General features: G+C 48.5%; 1 protein-coding gene across 1 annotated transcript in view; it reads left to right on the plus strand.

Annotated features, from left to right (window-relative positions):
* The window catches only part of gcgrb (glucagon receptor b), a 59,576-nt gene that overhangs the window by 28,271 nt on the left and 13,805 nt on the right, over positions 1-17,500 (plus strand). Inside the window, exons 2-6 of the mRNA XM_045219385.1 lie at positions 11,637-11,778; positions 12,792-12,888; positions 14,068-14,175; positions 15,254-15,345; positions 15,701-15,807. Of these exons, the coding sequence (XP_045075320.1) occupies positions 11,725-11,778; positions 12,792-12,888; positions 14,068-14,175; positions 15,254-15,345; positions 15,701-15,807 (458 nt within the window). The 5' untranslated portion in view covers positions 11,637-11,724. The remainder of the gene's footprint in view (positions 1-11,636; positions 11,779-12,791; positions 12,889-14,067; positions 14,176-15,253; positions 15,346-15,700; positions 15,808-17,500) is intronic.

Consider the following 17,500-nt stretch of genomic DNA (forward strand, 5'->3'; position numbering starts at 1 on the left):
CAATGGTGGAATAGTTTGTCTGACATTTGTTAAATTTCCGTGAAAAATAACAGACAGGATGGTCCACTCCACTCTGGTCTTGCTGCAGTAGAACAGCACCAGCACCTCTGGCACTTGCATCTACCTCCAGTTTAAACGGCCGCTCAAAATCTGGCGCAGCAAGAACAGGAGTACTACACAAGAGTGCTTTAGCAGTGTTGAAAGCAGTACAACAATCTTCAGACCATACAAATTTTCTCGCCGGACTGAGCAAATCCGTTAATGGAGCAACTACCGCAGAGAAATTTTTACAGAAACTACGGTAGTAGCCAACCATCCCTAAAAAACGGCGTAGCTCTCTTCTGGTGGTAGGTGCGGGAAATGCGTTTATAGCTGAGACCTTGGCATCTACAGGGCGCACCTGACCATGGCCGACCTGTTTACCAAGATAAGTAACAGTAGCCTTCCCAAACTCGCACTTTGCTAAGTTCAGGGTTAGAGAAGCGGTTGCTAGACGTTCACACACTACCCTTAGAGTGTTAACATGATCAGACCACTCAGTTGAATAAATGACCAGATCATCAAGGTAAGCACTACAATTAGGAACTCCAGCCAATACTGTGTTAACCAGGCGTTGGAAAGTGGCTGGTGCGTTCCGCATCCCAAATGCCATGACAGCATATTGTAGGAAGTGATCTGGGGTCACAAATGCAGAGATGTCGGAGGCACGTGGGGTTAACGGCACCTGCCAGTAACCTTTAGAAGATCTAATTTGGTTACATAGGTAGCAGCACCAACAGTATCAATACAGTCATCCAGTCTGGGTAACGGGAACGAGTCGGGCACTGTGACAGCATTGACTTTCCGATAGTCCGTACATAATCTGGATGTCCCATCAGGTTTAGGAACCAGAATGCACGGAGAACTCCAAGGACTTGAACTTGGCATAGCCAGGTTATTCTCCAGCAAATAACCGACCTCACCCCTCATTATCTTTCTCTTAGCGACGTTGACACGATAAGGATGTTGCTTGATAGGTGCAGCGTTTCCAACATTAATGTCATGTTCTAACACATTTGTACATGTAGGAACATCATTAAAAAGACATGGAAAGCTGTGTAATAGTCTCACAATATCATCTGACTGTCTGTCCGTTAAATGAATCAGGCTTGACGGGAGAGACAGCAGCATCTCTGAATTGGGCAATCTAGCACATTGCTGCTGAGTATTGCGCAACTCCAAACCATCTCCGTCCACATCATTAACATGACCTCCCACTACAGCCGTAGCAGCAACAGAGACAGCCGACTCGGCCAGTTTCTCTGGACTGTCTACCGGAGTAACGGGTCTGTTGTGGTATGTCTTCAACATGTTAACGTGGCACACACGAGATTGGCGTTTTCTATCAGGAGTCTGTATCACATAGTCAGTTTCAGTTAGTTTCTTTTCAATGACATAAGGACCAGCGAAACGTGCTGACAATGACGCTCCTGGCACAGGCAACAACACAAGAACTCGGTCACCTGGCTGCAGTGAACGAGAAACAGCCTGTGTGTCATAGTGTCGTTTCATCCGTTTCTGTGAGGAAGACAGCGCTTCCTTTGCTAGAGCACAGGCAGCATGTAGGCGCTCACGAAAGCGACTAACGTAGTCCAACACATTTTCTTTCACACACAACTCTTGTGACAAAAACTGATCCTTAAGGACTTTCATAGGTCCTCTCATGGTGTGTCCAAACACCAGTTCAGCTGGGCTGAACCCTAGGGATTCCTGTACTGTCTCACGGACAGCAAACAACACTAGAGGAACTCCCTCATCCCAATCTTTCTCAGATTCCAAACAATATTTACGGAGCATAGACTTCAGGGTCTGATGCCAACGTTCAAGCGCACCCTGAGACTCTGGGTGATATGCGCTTGACACACGGTGTGTAACTGACAAGGATTTTAACACTTGTTTGAAAAGTTTAGAAAGGAAATTCGTACCCTGATCAGTTTGTATCACCTTAGGTAATCCAAAAGTTGAGAAGAATTTGATCAACGCTTTACTCACCACCGGAGCAGTAATCCTTCGCAGAGGAATGGCCTCTGGGTACCTGGTGGCCACACACATAATTGTCAACATAAACTGGTTACCAGATTTTGTTTTTGGTAATGGTCCAACACAATCAACCATCACATGTTCGAATGGTTCACCTATGGCGGTATGGGACAAAGAGGCGCGGGGGAAATAACCTGGTTCGGTTTCCCAACTACTTGACAGGTGTGGCAAGTCCGACAGAACTGAGCCACATCTTGTTTTAAACCAGGCCAAAAGAAATGTCGCAAAACACGATCATAAGTCTTGGTGACTCCCAGATGTCCGGACCACTGGTGATCATGAGCGAGGGATAAAACATTTTGTCGAAAGGCTGTAGGAATCACTATTTGGTAAACAGCATTCCAATCTCCGCCAGCGTCAACATGGGATGTCCATTTACGCATGAGGAGATTACCATCAATGAAGTATGCCATGTTTTTCTTCTTTAGCTCGTCTTTTGAGACAACACTAGAAAAACATTTAGCCAGGCTAATGTCAACCTGTTGGTTAGCGATCAGCTGCTCACGAGTAACTGGTAACTGTATTGCTTCAGCAACAAGTTCCACATCCTTCTTCCTTTCTCTGGGCTGTTGGTCAGACTGCACCAGCTTACCAGAGGTAGCACCCGAACTATCCTCTGGGTCACACTCTCTGAATAGAATCGTGTCTGACAAATCTACCACTTCACCCACTTGTCGTGCTTGAGCACGTGTGACAGCACAAGCGGGGAACACATCTGGATAACCCTGTGCCAGCTCCTCGGAGAGAGACTGGTCACTTTTATCCAATACCTCCAATATGGGTATTACCTTTCCTCCGGCAATATCGTTGCCCATTATAAATGTCACACCTTTTACTGGCAACATAGGACGTACGCCCACTCTGAACAATCCACTGACTAACTCAGAGTGTACGTTCACAAAGTGCAATGGCACTGGGACGAAACCCATTTCAATTCCTTGTACTAACACACTGGAACCACAATATGTATTACTGGACAAGGGCAACACATCAGCTAGTATGAACGACTGCGCCGCACCAGTATCTCTGAGGATTCTAACTGGACGCTGAGACGCTTCATCATCTGATATAGAAACAAACCCCTCAAAAATGAACGGTTCATAACTGTGATCTGGGACAGGGACTTTCAAACCACATTCACTATGAGGCTTCTGTCTTGATTCCGGCCTTACAACCGTACGAATCAGCCCAACACCCGTTGGCGGCCTGGCGTGCTGAGGCATCCCCGGTTTGCGTTTTAGCAGAAAGCAATCATTAACTATATGTCCCACCTTATGACAATAGAAACAGTGACGCACATCTTTTGGGCGTGCTGGATGTACTGCTGGTCGACTAGGATTAAAAGTTAGCAACTCCGCAGCCCGGCTCTCCGTACGAGCCGAAAACACGCTCTTATGCGTCAACACAAACTCGTCTGCCAATACAGACGCTTCCGACAGTGAAGATACTTTCTGTTCGTTCAGATAAACTACAATGCGTTCCGGTAAACAATTTTTAAACTCTTCTAACAAGATTAACTCCCGTAGAGAGTTAAAATCAGTTACCTTACTAGCACTGTGCCATTTGTCAAACAGATTTCCCTTTGTCTCTAGCAAACTCCACATAAGTCTGAGTAGGAGACTTTTTATGAGACCTAAATCTCTGTCGATATGCCTCAGGAACAAGCTCATAGGCACGAAGAACAGTAGCTTTGACCACCTCATAATTCAAACTGTCTTCAAGAGGTAGCGCTGCCAGAACCTCTTGGGCTTTACCTGTTAGCTTACACTGAAGTAATAGGCACCATACCTCGTAGGGCCATTTCAATGCTACCGCTATACGCTCAAACACACTGAAATAGGAATCAACCTCTGACTCCCTAAACACAGGTACCAAGGTGATCTGTCTACTAATATCAAATGTAGCAGACGACACCGCTGGTGAGGCTGGCTCACTAGCAGGCATAGTATGAGCAGAGACTAACCTCGCTGTTTCTGCCTCTAGTTCCATTTTACGCATCTCCAGTTCCATCTTACGCGTCTCCAGTTCTTGATCAAGCCTACGCGTCTCCAGTTCCATCTTACGCGTCTCCTGTTCTGCCTCTAGCTTACGCGTCTCCTGTTCTATCTTACGCGTCTCCTGTTCTGCCTTTAGTTCCATTTTACGCATCTCCAGCTTGTCTTGCCTGATTTGTGCCCGCTCTTCCGCCTCTATTTGGAGCCGTGTCGAGCGGACATCCATCCTGGCATCACTGTCAGTCAGTGGGGAGAGTGGGTCATAACGGGGCAATGTGGCTGGAGCCTTAGCCTCGTCCTCAGACACTGATGGGCTTACAGGAACAGCAACCACATCCCCTACAGGAGCAGCAGACTCAGGCGGCGGTAACTCAAGCACTCGCTCGTTTAACAATATCGCTAACACTACTTCCCTAACTTCTGCTTTCACTAAACCCCTCGGTATGGGTACAGAAAAGTGGTCAGCCAAAGCCTGTAGATCCACTCTACGGCAATTATCAAAAACCTCCCACGTAGGGTTTTCCAAAAATGCCTCCAACTCAAAAGTAGCCATCCTACTAGCAACACGAGCCGTCGACTACTGAACACACAAAAAAAACAGGTAGTTACAGCTGCTAAGCTCAACACCGAACCAGACACTAACTAATTTACATGAGTAGCATGGGATAGATAGGATCCCAGACGAGCCCCCACTTTATGTTACGAACCCCGTGGCTCTAAACATCTAGGGTGGATGGACATGAGACCCGTAACATAAATTCATGTAAATTATAAGTGTGGCATGGAATAGTGAGAACAAATAAGACACAACTACCATGAACTACCGTCAAACACAAAGTGTTTATTTATGAACACACGGTAAGGGTTTGGGAAAAAGGGCTGAGCAGGACCCAAGAAATGAAACAATAGTGTAAAACCCCCTAAACTGATCTAGCCTGCCTGAAGAACCGCTAGGCTACTGCTACCATACAAAAATACAGTGGGTGGTCCGCTCAGGTCTAACTGGTGTTTATAGACAGATTTCTTCCTACGGGTAATGTACGCCCAAGGGCAACTAGCTTAAACCCCCCTTTTCCCAAAAAACACACAAAACTACTAAACAGGGTACTCAGCAATTAAATAAGTACACAGGATACAACAGTATCCACACTCAGGTAAAGAAATATATTCTAATAACGTTACCAACAGGGTAACCAACTACTTAGTGCGTACACAACACACAGGACACCACCGTGTCCATACTCACATATGGCAAAAAGTCTCTCTCTCTCAACAAACACAAGTCTGGTTTTTATAACATGGGATGTGTGATTGAACAAACGAATAACAGGTGGTGCAATTAACAGGAATGTTCACTGATTGGTCCAATCAGCAGACACCTCAACGACCACCAATCAGGAACATACAGGACACCTGTGATTAGGGCAGAAAGAGTAGGAACACACAAAAACACAGGATACCTGTATCCGTAACAGTGTGTGTGTGTGTGTGTGTGTGTGTGTGTGTGTGTGTGTGTGTGTGTGTGTGTGTGTGTGTGAGTGTGTGTCTGTGTGTGTGTGTGAAGAAGAAACTGTAGACTAAAGTTATTCACAGCAGAGAGAGAGACAGTGAGACTAGACTAGAAAAGAATCTGTTATTGTCCTCTAAGGAAACGTGTTTGGTTCAGTATTGAACTCTGCCCATATGAGTCCTCTGTGGAGCGACTGTACCTGTGTCCTTAGGTCCTCGTCTCCCTGTGCCGTCTGTCTCCCTGCGTCTCTGTCTCTCTGTGTCTTTGTATCTCTGTATCTGGGACTGTCTGTCTCCCTGTGGCTCTGTCTCTCTGTGTCTTTGTATCTCTGTATCTGGGACTGTCTGTCTCCCTGTGGCTCTGTCTATGTGTTCCTGTCTGTCTGTCTGCCTGTTTCTCGGTGTCCATGTCTTTCTGTCTCTGTCTCTGTCTCTGTGTCCCTTTCTTCCTGTCTCCCTCTCCCCATGTCTCCATCTCCCCTGTCTCTCTCTCCCCCTGTCTCCCTCTCCCATGTCTCCCTCTCCTCCTGTCTCTCTCTCCCCCTGTCTCCTATCATGTGTCCTGCTGATCCTCTGGTAATAGAATAGGGGGAAAACATTACAATTCCAGCCAGGCAGTTTCCTCATTCCACTGCTCTCTCTTCCCTCCACTGGCTAAACATTAAACACACTCTGACACACTCATCCTTTGTGTGTGTGTGTGTGTGTGTGTGTGTGTGTGTGTTCGATCGATAAGACACTGGTACAAGACACTGCTGTGACTATGTCTCTGTTCTGGTCGATATTGTGGCGAAGTAACACCAGACATACAGACTACTCTCTCTCTCTCTCTCTCTCTCTCTCTCTCTCTCTCTCTCTCTCTCTCTTTCTCTCTCTCTCTCTCTCTCTCTCTCTCTCTCTCTCTCTCTCTCTCTCTCTCTCTCTCTCTCTCTCTCTCTCTCTCTCTCTCTCTCTCTCTCTCTCTCTCTCTCTCTCTTTCTCTCTCTCATCCTTCCCCTCTCTACCTTTTTCCCTCCCTCTCTACTCTCCCCCTCTTCTCTCTCTCCCTCCATCCATCTCTCAGACTCATTCCCAGAGAGTTGGCTGCTGTTCAGCAGATCAGATGTGTGTTTGCTTGGAGGGGAGGATTATTAGGTGTAATGGAGGAAGGGGATTAGTGTGACACCTATGGAATTAGATGTCAACCTCTAGCTGTGACATGGAACCTCTTCTGTGTGACACATTCTTGGACGTGTACATGTGAGCGCACACACAAACACACACTCAATTGTACGCAACACATGTCTTCATGCACAAAGCACACACAAACACTCCCCATCACGGCCCCCAGCAAAGTGAGAGAGAGATTGGAACAGAATGGAATTTGAAACGTTTTAGCCAAAAATGTTTCCACAGTACAGGTGTTTTTTGCAGAAACGTTTCAGATTTCGTTCCGTTCTCCGACTACACAGCAGCTGAAGAGGGGGACCGGCCGTCGCCGTGGGACACAGATGCGTCTGCCATAAAGCAGAAGAAACCGATGTGAACACCACCTTGACCTCTGACTTGTATGACCAAACAGAAAGTCAATTTTTCTGGGCTGTGATTGGATAGAGAGACTGACAATGATGCAATATGCTGTCACGGTTCAGACAGACGACAAGAGGACCACAATTGCGTCACACCAGAAAGTTTATTTAAACTTAAAGGGAAAGGGATGTAGGGAGTGAGTGAAGGCTCCAGGGGTTATCCCGTCCGATGTGCTGGGTCTGTGCCTCCCCCCAGTGGCAGCGATGCGTCCGATGACGCCGGTGGTTGGTGGTCCAGAAGTCCTGGGGGGGGGGAGGAAACACAGACACAACGGGGCGGAATGAAACCAGGCAGCAGTACAGTTCAAGGGAAATCCAAAATACGTAGTAGCAAGGCAGAAGGCTGGTCAGAGTTACCGGGATTGAAGAGTAGTCAGGAGTCGTAATGGCAGAAGCAGGTCTGGATCTCCTGAGGCAGAAGAGTATCCAAAAAACAGGCAGGTCCGGGGTCACAAAACCAGGGTGAGCCAGAAGCGCGAGCAAACAGGTTCGGGTGTGAGCTTTGCAGACGATCTGACCCCGGAGAGCTGAAAGACAGGGCCTTAAATACTGGGAGAGGTAGTGGGTAATGCAGCGCAGCTGGCAGAGTAATTAGAGCAGAGCAGAGCAGGGACAGGTGGAGCTAGTTAGGCTGAGTAGAGAGAGTGGTGAGCAGAGTGGAAGAAATTAAGGTGGTAACCCGGTGGAGTGAGAGGCCCATGACAGAACCCCCCAAGGGACGGCCCCAGAAGTCCCAAGAGCAACACCACGCCGGGCGGGAGGAGGGGAGCCGGAGGAGGGCTAGAACTCCTCCGAACGGTCCGAGTGAACGTCCTCATCCTCGGAGGAAGCCGGAGGGCCGTGGTCGGGGAGATGGGACAGGTCCCGAGACAGGATCAGGCACAGGACAGGAAGCCGAGCGGGCAGGACGGTTAGGGATCCCCTCTGGGGCGGCCCCTACGGATTGCAGGTTGATCAGGATGCCGTTGGTGGAAAGCGGTGATGAGAGTCCTATCCACAATCCGACTAGCTGGCACCCAGGTCCTTTCCTCAGGTCCATAGCCCTCCCAGTCAATGAGGTACTGGAGACCCCTACCCCTCCGTCTGGACCGAAGCAGGCGGCGGACGGTGTAAACCAGACCACCATCGACGAGCCGTGGAGGAGGAGGACAAGGCGCAGCAGGGACCAGCGGACTCCTGGGCACAGGCAGGGGCTGCAGCAATCCGGCTGGGGGCTGGCAGAACGACTTGTGTTGGTTGCAGATGGGGCAGGCTTGGACGAATTCCCGTACATCCTTCCTCAGAGAGGGCCACCAGAACCTCTGGGCGAGCAGGTTGTAAGTGCGGGTGGAGCCAGGGTGACAAGCTAGGCGGGAGTCATGTCCCCACTGAACGACCTGGGACCTCAGGTCTTCGGGGACAAAAAGGCGGTCAGCTGGGCAAGTGCTGGGACCTGGCTGGTTACGGAGAGCCTCCAGCACCTGTTCCTCAACAGCCCAGGTCAGAGCTGCAACGATGCAGGGACTTGGCAGAATCGACACAGGGTCCTTGGAGGGGTCAGGAGCGGAGTTAGTAGGTACTGGCCGAGGGGGTAGTGCGGCGGCAAGCAGGCAGGTTCGGTGGCAGTCCTCTCCCCACTCCCTGATCACCCCGGTCACCCAGTCGAGCTGAGGGTTGTGCCGGGCGGAGCCATGGGTAACCCAGGATGAGGGGTTGGCCTGGAGAGGGGAGCAGGTGAAACTGGATAGTTTCTTGATGGTTTTCCGGACAGACCCATCGAGACCGGGGCCGTGACATGAGTGACCGATCCGAGTAAGTGTCCGTCCAGTGCCCGGGCAGGAATAGGAGGTGTCAAACGGAGGTTCTCCAGTCCCAGTTGGCGTGCCAGCTTGATGTCCATTATGTTGGCTTCGGCGCCAGAATCCACCAGAGCAGCCAGGGTGTGAGTAGAGTCAGGGAGGCGGAGGTGAACTTGCAGCAGGGGTTTGCGGTCGGAGGACTGGATGGTCATTGAACTCAACCGGACTCCCCCTATGCCCGGTGAGCTTCGGCCCTTTAAAGGGCAGGTTACCACACGATGTCCATCACCTCCACAATAGAGGCAGAGGTTTGAGGTGAAGCGTCGCTGGCGCTCTGCAGGAGTGAGAGAGGCTCGCCCAATCTCCATAGGCTCAGACTGATCAAGCTGACCTGGGTGAGTGGCAGTAGATGACAGGAGCCCAGTCGGATCTCTCCGAATGCCGGTAGTAGGTGGACCTTGGCGCCCCCTCCCACGACGACGGGTCTGTATCCTACTGTCGATCCTGACAGTCAGTGCGATGGCTTCATCAAGAGTGGAAGGCAGTTCATGGGGAGACCAACTCGTCCTTGATATAGTCAGCCAAACTATGGAAGAACGCGTCCACCAACGATGGTGTGTTCCAAGAACTTCGTCTAGCCAGGGTTCGGAAGTCGATGGAATGGTCTGCGACTGTACGTCTGCCTTGTCGAATACTGAACAGTTCACGAGACGCCTCTGCGGTTGGGGAATCCAGGTCAAACACCTTCAGCATCTCCTCAGCAAACAGGTCGAAGGTTGCACATGCGGGGGTTTGACGTTCGAACTCTGCTGTTCCCCAGAGTCGAGCTCGGCCCGTCAGGTGAGTGATGGCATACCCAACTTTAGCCCCCTCCGTGGCGAAGGTCCTTGGCTGCAAGGAGAACTGAAGTCGGCAGCTAGTCAGGAATGGCCGGACCTGGGTTGAATCGCCGTTGAACCGCTCGGGGTTTCCAATCTTGGGTTCCGAGCAGCGGCTGCAATGACCGGGGCAGGTAACTCGGGGCAGGGCTGGTGGGCAGACTGGCTGGGGTCAGGTTGGTGAGGAGTTGAATGATCATGGCGAGTTGTTGTTGCTGCTGCTGGGACTGCTGCTGGTGCTGCTGGAACTGCTGATGCTGTTGGTGGCCGACCTGAAGCAGAGAGGAGATGACGCCGCTCATGCGGCCTAGCTCTCTCTCAGTGTGTTCCAGGCGTAGCATGGCGGTGGGTTGCTCAGGCTCTTCGGTTTCCATGTCGGGGAAGTGTGCGCTGAGTCCATGATGGTCAGATCGTACTGTCACGGTTCAGACAGGCGACAAGAGGACCACAATTGCGTCACACCAGAAAGTTTATTTAAACTTAAAGGGAAAGGGATGTAGGGGAGTGAGTGAAGGCTCCAGGGGTTATCCCGTCCGATGTGCTGGGTCTGTGCCTCCCCCAGTGGCAGCGATGCGTCCGATGACGCCGGTGGTTGGTGGTCCAGAAGTCCTGGGGGGAGGAAACACAGACACAACGGGCGGGAATGAAACCAGGCAGCAGTACAGTTCAAGGGAAATCCAAAATACGTAGTAGCAAGGCAGAAGGCTGGTCAGAGTTACCGGGATTGAAGAGTAGTCAGGAGTCGTAATGGCAGAAGCAGGTCTGGATCTCCTGAGGCAGAAGAGTATCCAAAAGACAGGCAGGTCCGGGGTCACAAAACCAGGGTGAGCCAGAAGCGCGAGCAAACAGGTTCCGGGTGTGAGCTTTGCAGACGATCTGACCCCGGAGAGCTGAAAGACAGGGCCTTAAATACTGGGAGAGGTAGTGGGTAATGCAGCGCAGCTGGCAGAGTAATTAGAGCAGAGCAGAGCAGGGACAGGTGGAGCTAGTTAGGCTGAGTAGAGAGAGTGGTGAGCAGAGTGGAAGAAAATTAAGGTGGTAACCCGGTGGAGTGAGAGGCCCATGACATATGCAATATGTCTAACAGTATGTCTAACATTCCACCTAGACAGAAGACAAGGTGAAGCTGTTTCAACATATTTATCCAGTCCTTTAGGATACTTCCTCATACCTTACCGTAAGTTGCCTTACTATCTTATATGATGGACCTATAGGTGCTAGCCATTGTTTTGGAATCACATGTCATTTCCTCTGTGATGTAAGTGGATGATGGGACACTTTTCATATAGTTGTCTGATGGAGCGGAGTGGAATTTCCTCCTGAGAATTCACTTGGGACAAACACAAGTCATTCAGCTGTATGGGATAAACACGCACACACACACAGGCACACACTCACACACACACACACACACACACACAGGCACATACACACGCAGGCACACACACACGCAGGCACACACTCACACACACACACACACAGATAGAGATCAGCATGTCTTTACAGTGAACTATAAATCAGTGTGTGTGTGGCTGTGGAATGCCATTAACTGTGTGGGAACATTTACAACCCCCCTCTCTACCCTGTGGGCTCTGGTTACATAAGTCCCTGTAGAGTCACCCTTCATCTCCCCACGGTGATGATGATGGTGATGATGATGATGATGATGATGATGATGGTGATGATGATGGTGATGGTGATGATGAAGAGGAGGAGGAAGATAAGAAAGGGATATTTAATATTATGCTGAGAGGCATAAGGGATTAATTAAAGCAACTCTCTCTTTATCTCTCTCTCTCTCTCTCTCGCTGTGTTTTTGTGTGTGTGTAGCCTGTAGGGTGGGCCCAGGCTGAGCCCCCTGATGAGTTGAGTCCCCCCCCCTCCCCCCACCCCTCCTCTCCCAGCGTAGCCAGGTGGGATGTCCCAGATGTGTGTCCTCTTATCTCTGCTCACTCTCTCTGGCTACACCCAGGTAAGACTCTCTCTCTCACACACACACACACACACACACACACACACACACACACACACACACACACACACACACAGGTCTAAACTGAGCCTTTGAGTTAGTAATTTCTGACCTTTGTTCTTTATTAAAGCTCTAGAGATCAGACTGTCTGATCAGTTGTTTATATTAAACTGTTAGAGACACCAGACCACCTAAATACAGATATCATTTTACCTCTCTGACTTTAATCAAAACAACACATTACTTCATCTGAAACACACACACACACACACACACACAGTCTTGCGCAGCTAACCTTGTGGGGACACACAATTCAGTCCCATTCCCTAAACCTAAACCTAACCCTAACCTTAACCTGTAGCCTTACCCTTACCCTAACCCTAACCTTAACCCAAAAACCTAACATTAACCCTAACCCTTATCCTAAACCTAACCCTAACCCTAGCTCCTAACCCTAACCCTAAACATAATTCTAACCCTAACACTAATTCTAACCTTAACCCTAAACCCCCTAGAAATAGCATTTGACCTTGTGGGGACCAACAAAATGTCCCCAGTTGGTCCACAAATATAGTTAAACATGTCCACACACACACGCACACACACACACACACACACACACACACACACACACACACACACAGACAGGTGTGGGGTCTTAATTTGATCACTCTGTTGTTGCTGGGAATAAATTCACTGAAAACTCACACTAACACACGGTTATGCTAATAGCCTAATCACCGATCAAGCAGCATTACATTGGTGGAACAGTGAGAATGGACTAAATATTACAATCCTGTTTGCTGCAGAATTATTCTGCGGTGACAAAACTGGTCAAATTAAGAGAGTATATCTGTACAGACACTTATACACACACACACACACACACACACACACACACACACACACACACACACACACACACACACATTTAGCTACAGGTTAGAGAGAGGTTCAGCAGATGGAGTCTAAATACTGTTCCCCTTCTGTTGTACCCCTCCCCCATCCCTCAGGTCTCCACGGCTAAATCTCTGAAGCTCCTGATGGAACAATGGACGAGCTACAAGAACCAGTGTTCTCAGAGCATCATCACCACGCCTCCTGTAACAGGTCAGTCACAGCCTCACGCTGTGATGTCATCAACCTGAGACCCTTTATAAACATCAGCTGATTGCGACTATTGCCCAGTCCGAAATGGACCCCTAGATATAGCCCCTCTATCCCTATCACAGTCTCCCTATCATGTTATAGCTATGTTATTCCTGTGTTATAATTATATATTATAGCTATGATGGTGCTACAGAGGGTATTGCGTACGGCCCAGTACATCACTCCCGAGTGGTGCAGTGGTCTAAGGCACTGCATCGCAGTGCTAGCTGTGCCACTAGAGATCCTGGTTCGAGTCCAGGCTCTGTCGCAACCGGCCGCGACCGGGAGACCCATGGGCGGCACACAATTGGTCCAGCGTCGTCCAAGGTAGGGGAGGGTTTGGCCGGCAGGGATGTGGGTTCGTTTCCCACGGGGGGCCAGTATGAAAAATATAAATAATGTATGCATTCACTAACTGTAAGTCGCTCTGGATAAGAGCGTCTGCTAAATGATGTAAATGTAAATGGCTTCCTGCCATCCAGGACCTCTATACCAGGCGGTGTCAGAAGAAGGCCCTAAAAATGTCAGACTCCAGTCACCCAAGTCATAGACTGTTCTCTCTGCTACAGCACGGCAAGCGGTACAGATGTACCAAGTCTGGAACCAACAGGACCCTGAACAGCTTCTACCCCCAAGCCATAAGACTGCTGAACAATTAAACAAACCTACCTGGCTACCCAGACTATTTACATTGACACCCCCCCTCCCCCCTTTGTTTTTACACTGCTGCTTCTTGCTGTTTATTATCTATGCATAGTCACTTTACCCCTACCTACATGTACAAATTACCTCGACTAACCTGTACCCGCGCACATTGACTCGGTACCGGCACCTCCTGTATATAACCTCATTATTGTTATTTTATTGTGTTACTTTTTAATTTATTTTATTCTTTACTTTATTTAGTAAATATTTTGTAAACTATATTTTCTGAAAACTGCATTGTTGGTTAAGGGATTGTAAGTAAGCATTTCACCGTAAGGTCTACACCTGTTGTATTCGGCGCATGGGAAATTTTTTATTTTATTTGATGTGTTTTTTTATTTTATATTTATGTTATTCCTGTGTTATAAGGGTATGTTATAGCTATGGTATACATGGACAGGAATGTATGACCTTTGGTATTTGACCCCTCCACAGGACTGGTGTGTAACAGGACATTTGACCAGTATGCCTGCTGGCCCGATGGACTTCCTGGAACAACAGTCAATGTTTCCTGTCCATGGTACCTGCCCTGGTACCGCAAAGGTGTGTGTGTGTGTGCGCGTGTGTGTGTGTGTGTGTGTGTAGTGTGTGTGTGTGTAGTGTGTGTGTGTGTGTGTGTAGTGTGTGTGTGTGTGTGTGTGTAGTGTGTGTGTGTGTAGTGTGTGTGTGTGTGTGTGTGTATGTGTGTGTGTGTGTGTGTGTGTGTGTGTGTGTGTGTGTAGTGTGTGTAGTGTGTGTGTGTGTAGTGTGTGTGTGTATGTGTGTGTGTGTGTGTGTACAGCACCTACCCCAACACCAGTAATAAGATCGGTGTATCTGAATGCAGAGGACTGTTCAGTGAATTACACGGTTTATAGAGTGACAGCTGCTCATGTAACAAAACACAACTACACAACAATCATATACCTCAGATACACACACATACAAATCACCATACACACACACACACACACACACACACACATCTCACGTCTCTCTACTCAAGCAGATGTAACTAGTGCTGTACAATCTGTTGGACACTTAAAGCCTATATGGTTGCCTATACCCTACATTCTGCACTATGGGCCCTGGTCAGAGTATTACACTATATACAGACTAGGATGCCATTTGGGACAGAGCCATATAGGCTACCGTATCAAACACACTACAGCAGCACTTACATGTGTTTGAGTAGAGAGACGTGTGTGTGTGTGTGTGTGTGTGTGTGTGTGTGTGTGTGTGTGTGTGTGTGTGTGTGTGTGTGTGTGTGTGTGTGTGTGTGTGTGTGTGCGTGTTTGGTAGTGTATCAGAGTGATATGATCATTATGTAATTGTGTTAAATGTGCTGGAGTACAGACAGGATATGAGTAATCTATCATCCACATGCACAATAACCACTCTAGTGTTATGTTACAGTATATTACTGTAATGGTGTTATGGTACGGTATATTACTGTAATGGTGTATGTTATAATTTGTGGTTGACATTGGCAGTGTGTGAGACGACTGGGGAGAGAGATTAGAAGGTTGTTTAATCGTGAAATAGATTCTAATTGTTCTGATAATGTCCTTGTCTTTGTGTGTGTGTGTGTGTGTGTGTGTGTTTTTGTGTGTGTTTGTGTGTGTGTCTTTGTGTGTTCCAGTCCAGCAGGGTGTGGTGTATAGAGTGTGCAGTGGGGACGGACGCTGGGCCCCAAAGAACACCAGCGAGTGTGAGCAGGACGACCCAGGCCAGGTGAGAGGGGTGTGTGTATGTGTGTGAGTGTGTGTGTGCGCGTGTGTGTGTTCCCTAATATCCAACGCAGGATGAGTCTAACCTCTCTCTCTCTTCTCTCTCCCACACTCCCCCTCGGTCACCTCCCTTCTCCCTTCTCCCCCTCCCCCCTCTACCCTCTCGCTACCCCCCATCTCTCTCTCTCTCTCTCTCTCTCTCTCTCTCTCTCTCTCTCTCTCTCTCTCTCTCTCTCTCTCTCTCTCTCTCTCTCTCTCTCTCTCTCTCTCTCTCTCTCTCTCTCTCTCTCTCTCTCTCTCTCTCTCTCTCTCTCTCTCTCTCTCTCTCTCTCTCTCTCTCTCTCTCTCTCTCTCTTTAGCAGCACTATGGTAGCATCCTCAGTAAGTTCCGGGCCATGTACACAGTGGGCTACTCCCTCTCCCTCGGAGCCCTGTTACTGGCCCTGGGCATCCTGGTCTCATTCAGGTAAGAGAGAGCAGGAGGAGGGAGGGAGAGAGGGAAGAGGGAGAGGAGGGTGGGGTGGGAGCGAAGATAGTTATTATTATTATTATTATTATTTATTTATTTCACCTTTATTTAACCAGGTAAACCAGTTGAGAACAAGTTCTCATTTACAACTGCGACCTGGCCAGGATAAAGTGCGATAAAAACAACAACAACACATATGGAATAAATAAAACGTACAGCGAATAACACAATAGAAAATATATATACAGTGTGTGCAAATGTAGTAAGTTATGGAGGTAAGGCAATAAATAGGCCATAGTGCAAAATAATTACAATTTAGTATTAACACTGGAGTGATAGATGTGCAGAAGGTGATGTGCAAATAGAGATACTGGGGTGCAAATGAACAAAATAAATAACAATGTAAATAACAATATGGGGATGAGGTAGTTGGGTGGGCTAATTTCAGAATGGCTGTGTACAGGCGCAGTGATCGGTCAGCTGCACTGACAACTGATGCTTAAAGTTAGTGAGGGAAATAAGTGTCTCCAGCTTCAGAGATTTTTGCAGTTCGTTCCAGTCATTTGCAGCAGAGAACTGGAAGGAATGGTGGCCAAAGTTATGATGGCACTGTGATAGACTACATCCAATTTGCTGAGTAGAGTGTTGGAAGCTATCGCCGAAGTCAAGGATCGGTAGGATAGTCAGTTTTATGAGGGCATGTTTGGCAGCATGAGTGAAGGAGGCTTTGTTGCGAAATAGGAAGCCAATTCTAGATTTAACTTTGATTTGGAGATGCTTAATATTAGTCTGGAAGGAGAGTTTACGGTCTAACCAGACACCTTGGTATTCTAAGTCAGACCCGCCGAGAGTAGTGATTCTAGTCGGGCAGGCGGGTGCAAGCAGCGTTCGATTGATGAGCATGCATTTAGTTTTACTAGCGTTTAAGAGCAGTTGGAGGCCACGGAAGGAGTGTTGTATGGCATTGAAGCTCGTTTGGAGGTTTGTTAACACCAGATGTATACAAAATGGTGTCGTCTGCATAGAGGTGGATCTGAGAGTCACCAGCAGCAAGAGCGACATCATTGATATACACAGAGAATAGAGTCGGCCCGAGAATTGAACCCTGTGGCACCCCCATAGAGACTGCCATAGGTCCAGACAACAGGCCCTCCGATTTCACACATTGAACTCTATCTGAGAAGTAGTTGGTGAACCAGGCGAGGCAGTCATTTGAGAAACCAAGGCTATTTAGTCTGCCAATAAGAATGCAGTGATTGACAGAGTCAAAAGCCTTGGCCAGGTCGATGAAGACGGCTGCACAGTACTGTCTTTTATCGATTGCGGTTATTACATCGTTTAGGACCTTGAGCGTGGCTGAGGTGCACCCATGACCAGCTCGGAAACCAGATTGCATAGCGGAGAAGGTACGGTGGGATTCGAAATGGTCGGTGATCTGTTCGTTAACTTGGCTTTCAAATACTTTCGAAAGGCAGGGCAGGATGGATATAGGTCTGTAACAGTTTGGATCTAGAGTGTCACCCCCTTTGAAGAGGGGGATGACCGCGGCAGCTTTCCAATATCTAGCGATCTCAGACGATACGAAAGAGAGGTTGAACAGGCTAGTAATAGGGTTTGCGACAATTTCGGCGGCTAATTTTAGAAAGAAAGGGTCCAGATTGTCTAGCCCAGCTGATTTGTAGGGGTCCAG

The sequence above is a fragment of the Coregonus clupeaformis genome, unplaced genomic scaffold (assembly GCF_020615455.1).
Source record: "Coregonus clupeaformis isolate EN_2021a unplaced genomic scaffold, ASM2061545v1 scaf2332, whole genome shotgun sequence".
NCBI lineage: Eukaryota > Metazoa > Chordata > Actinopteri > Salmoniformes > Salmonidae > Coregonus > Coregonus clupeaformis.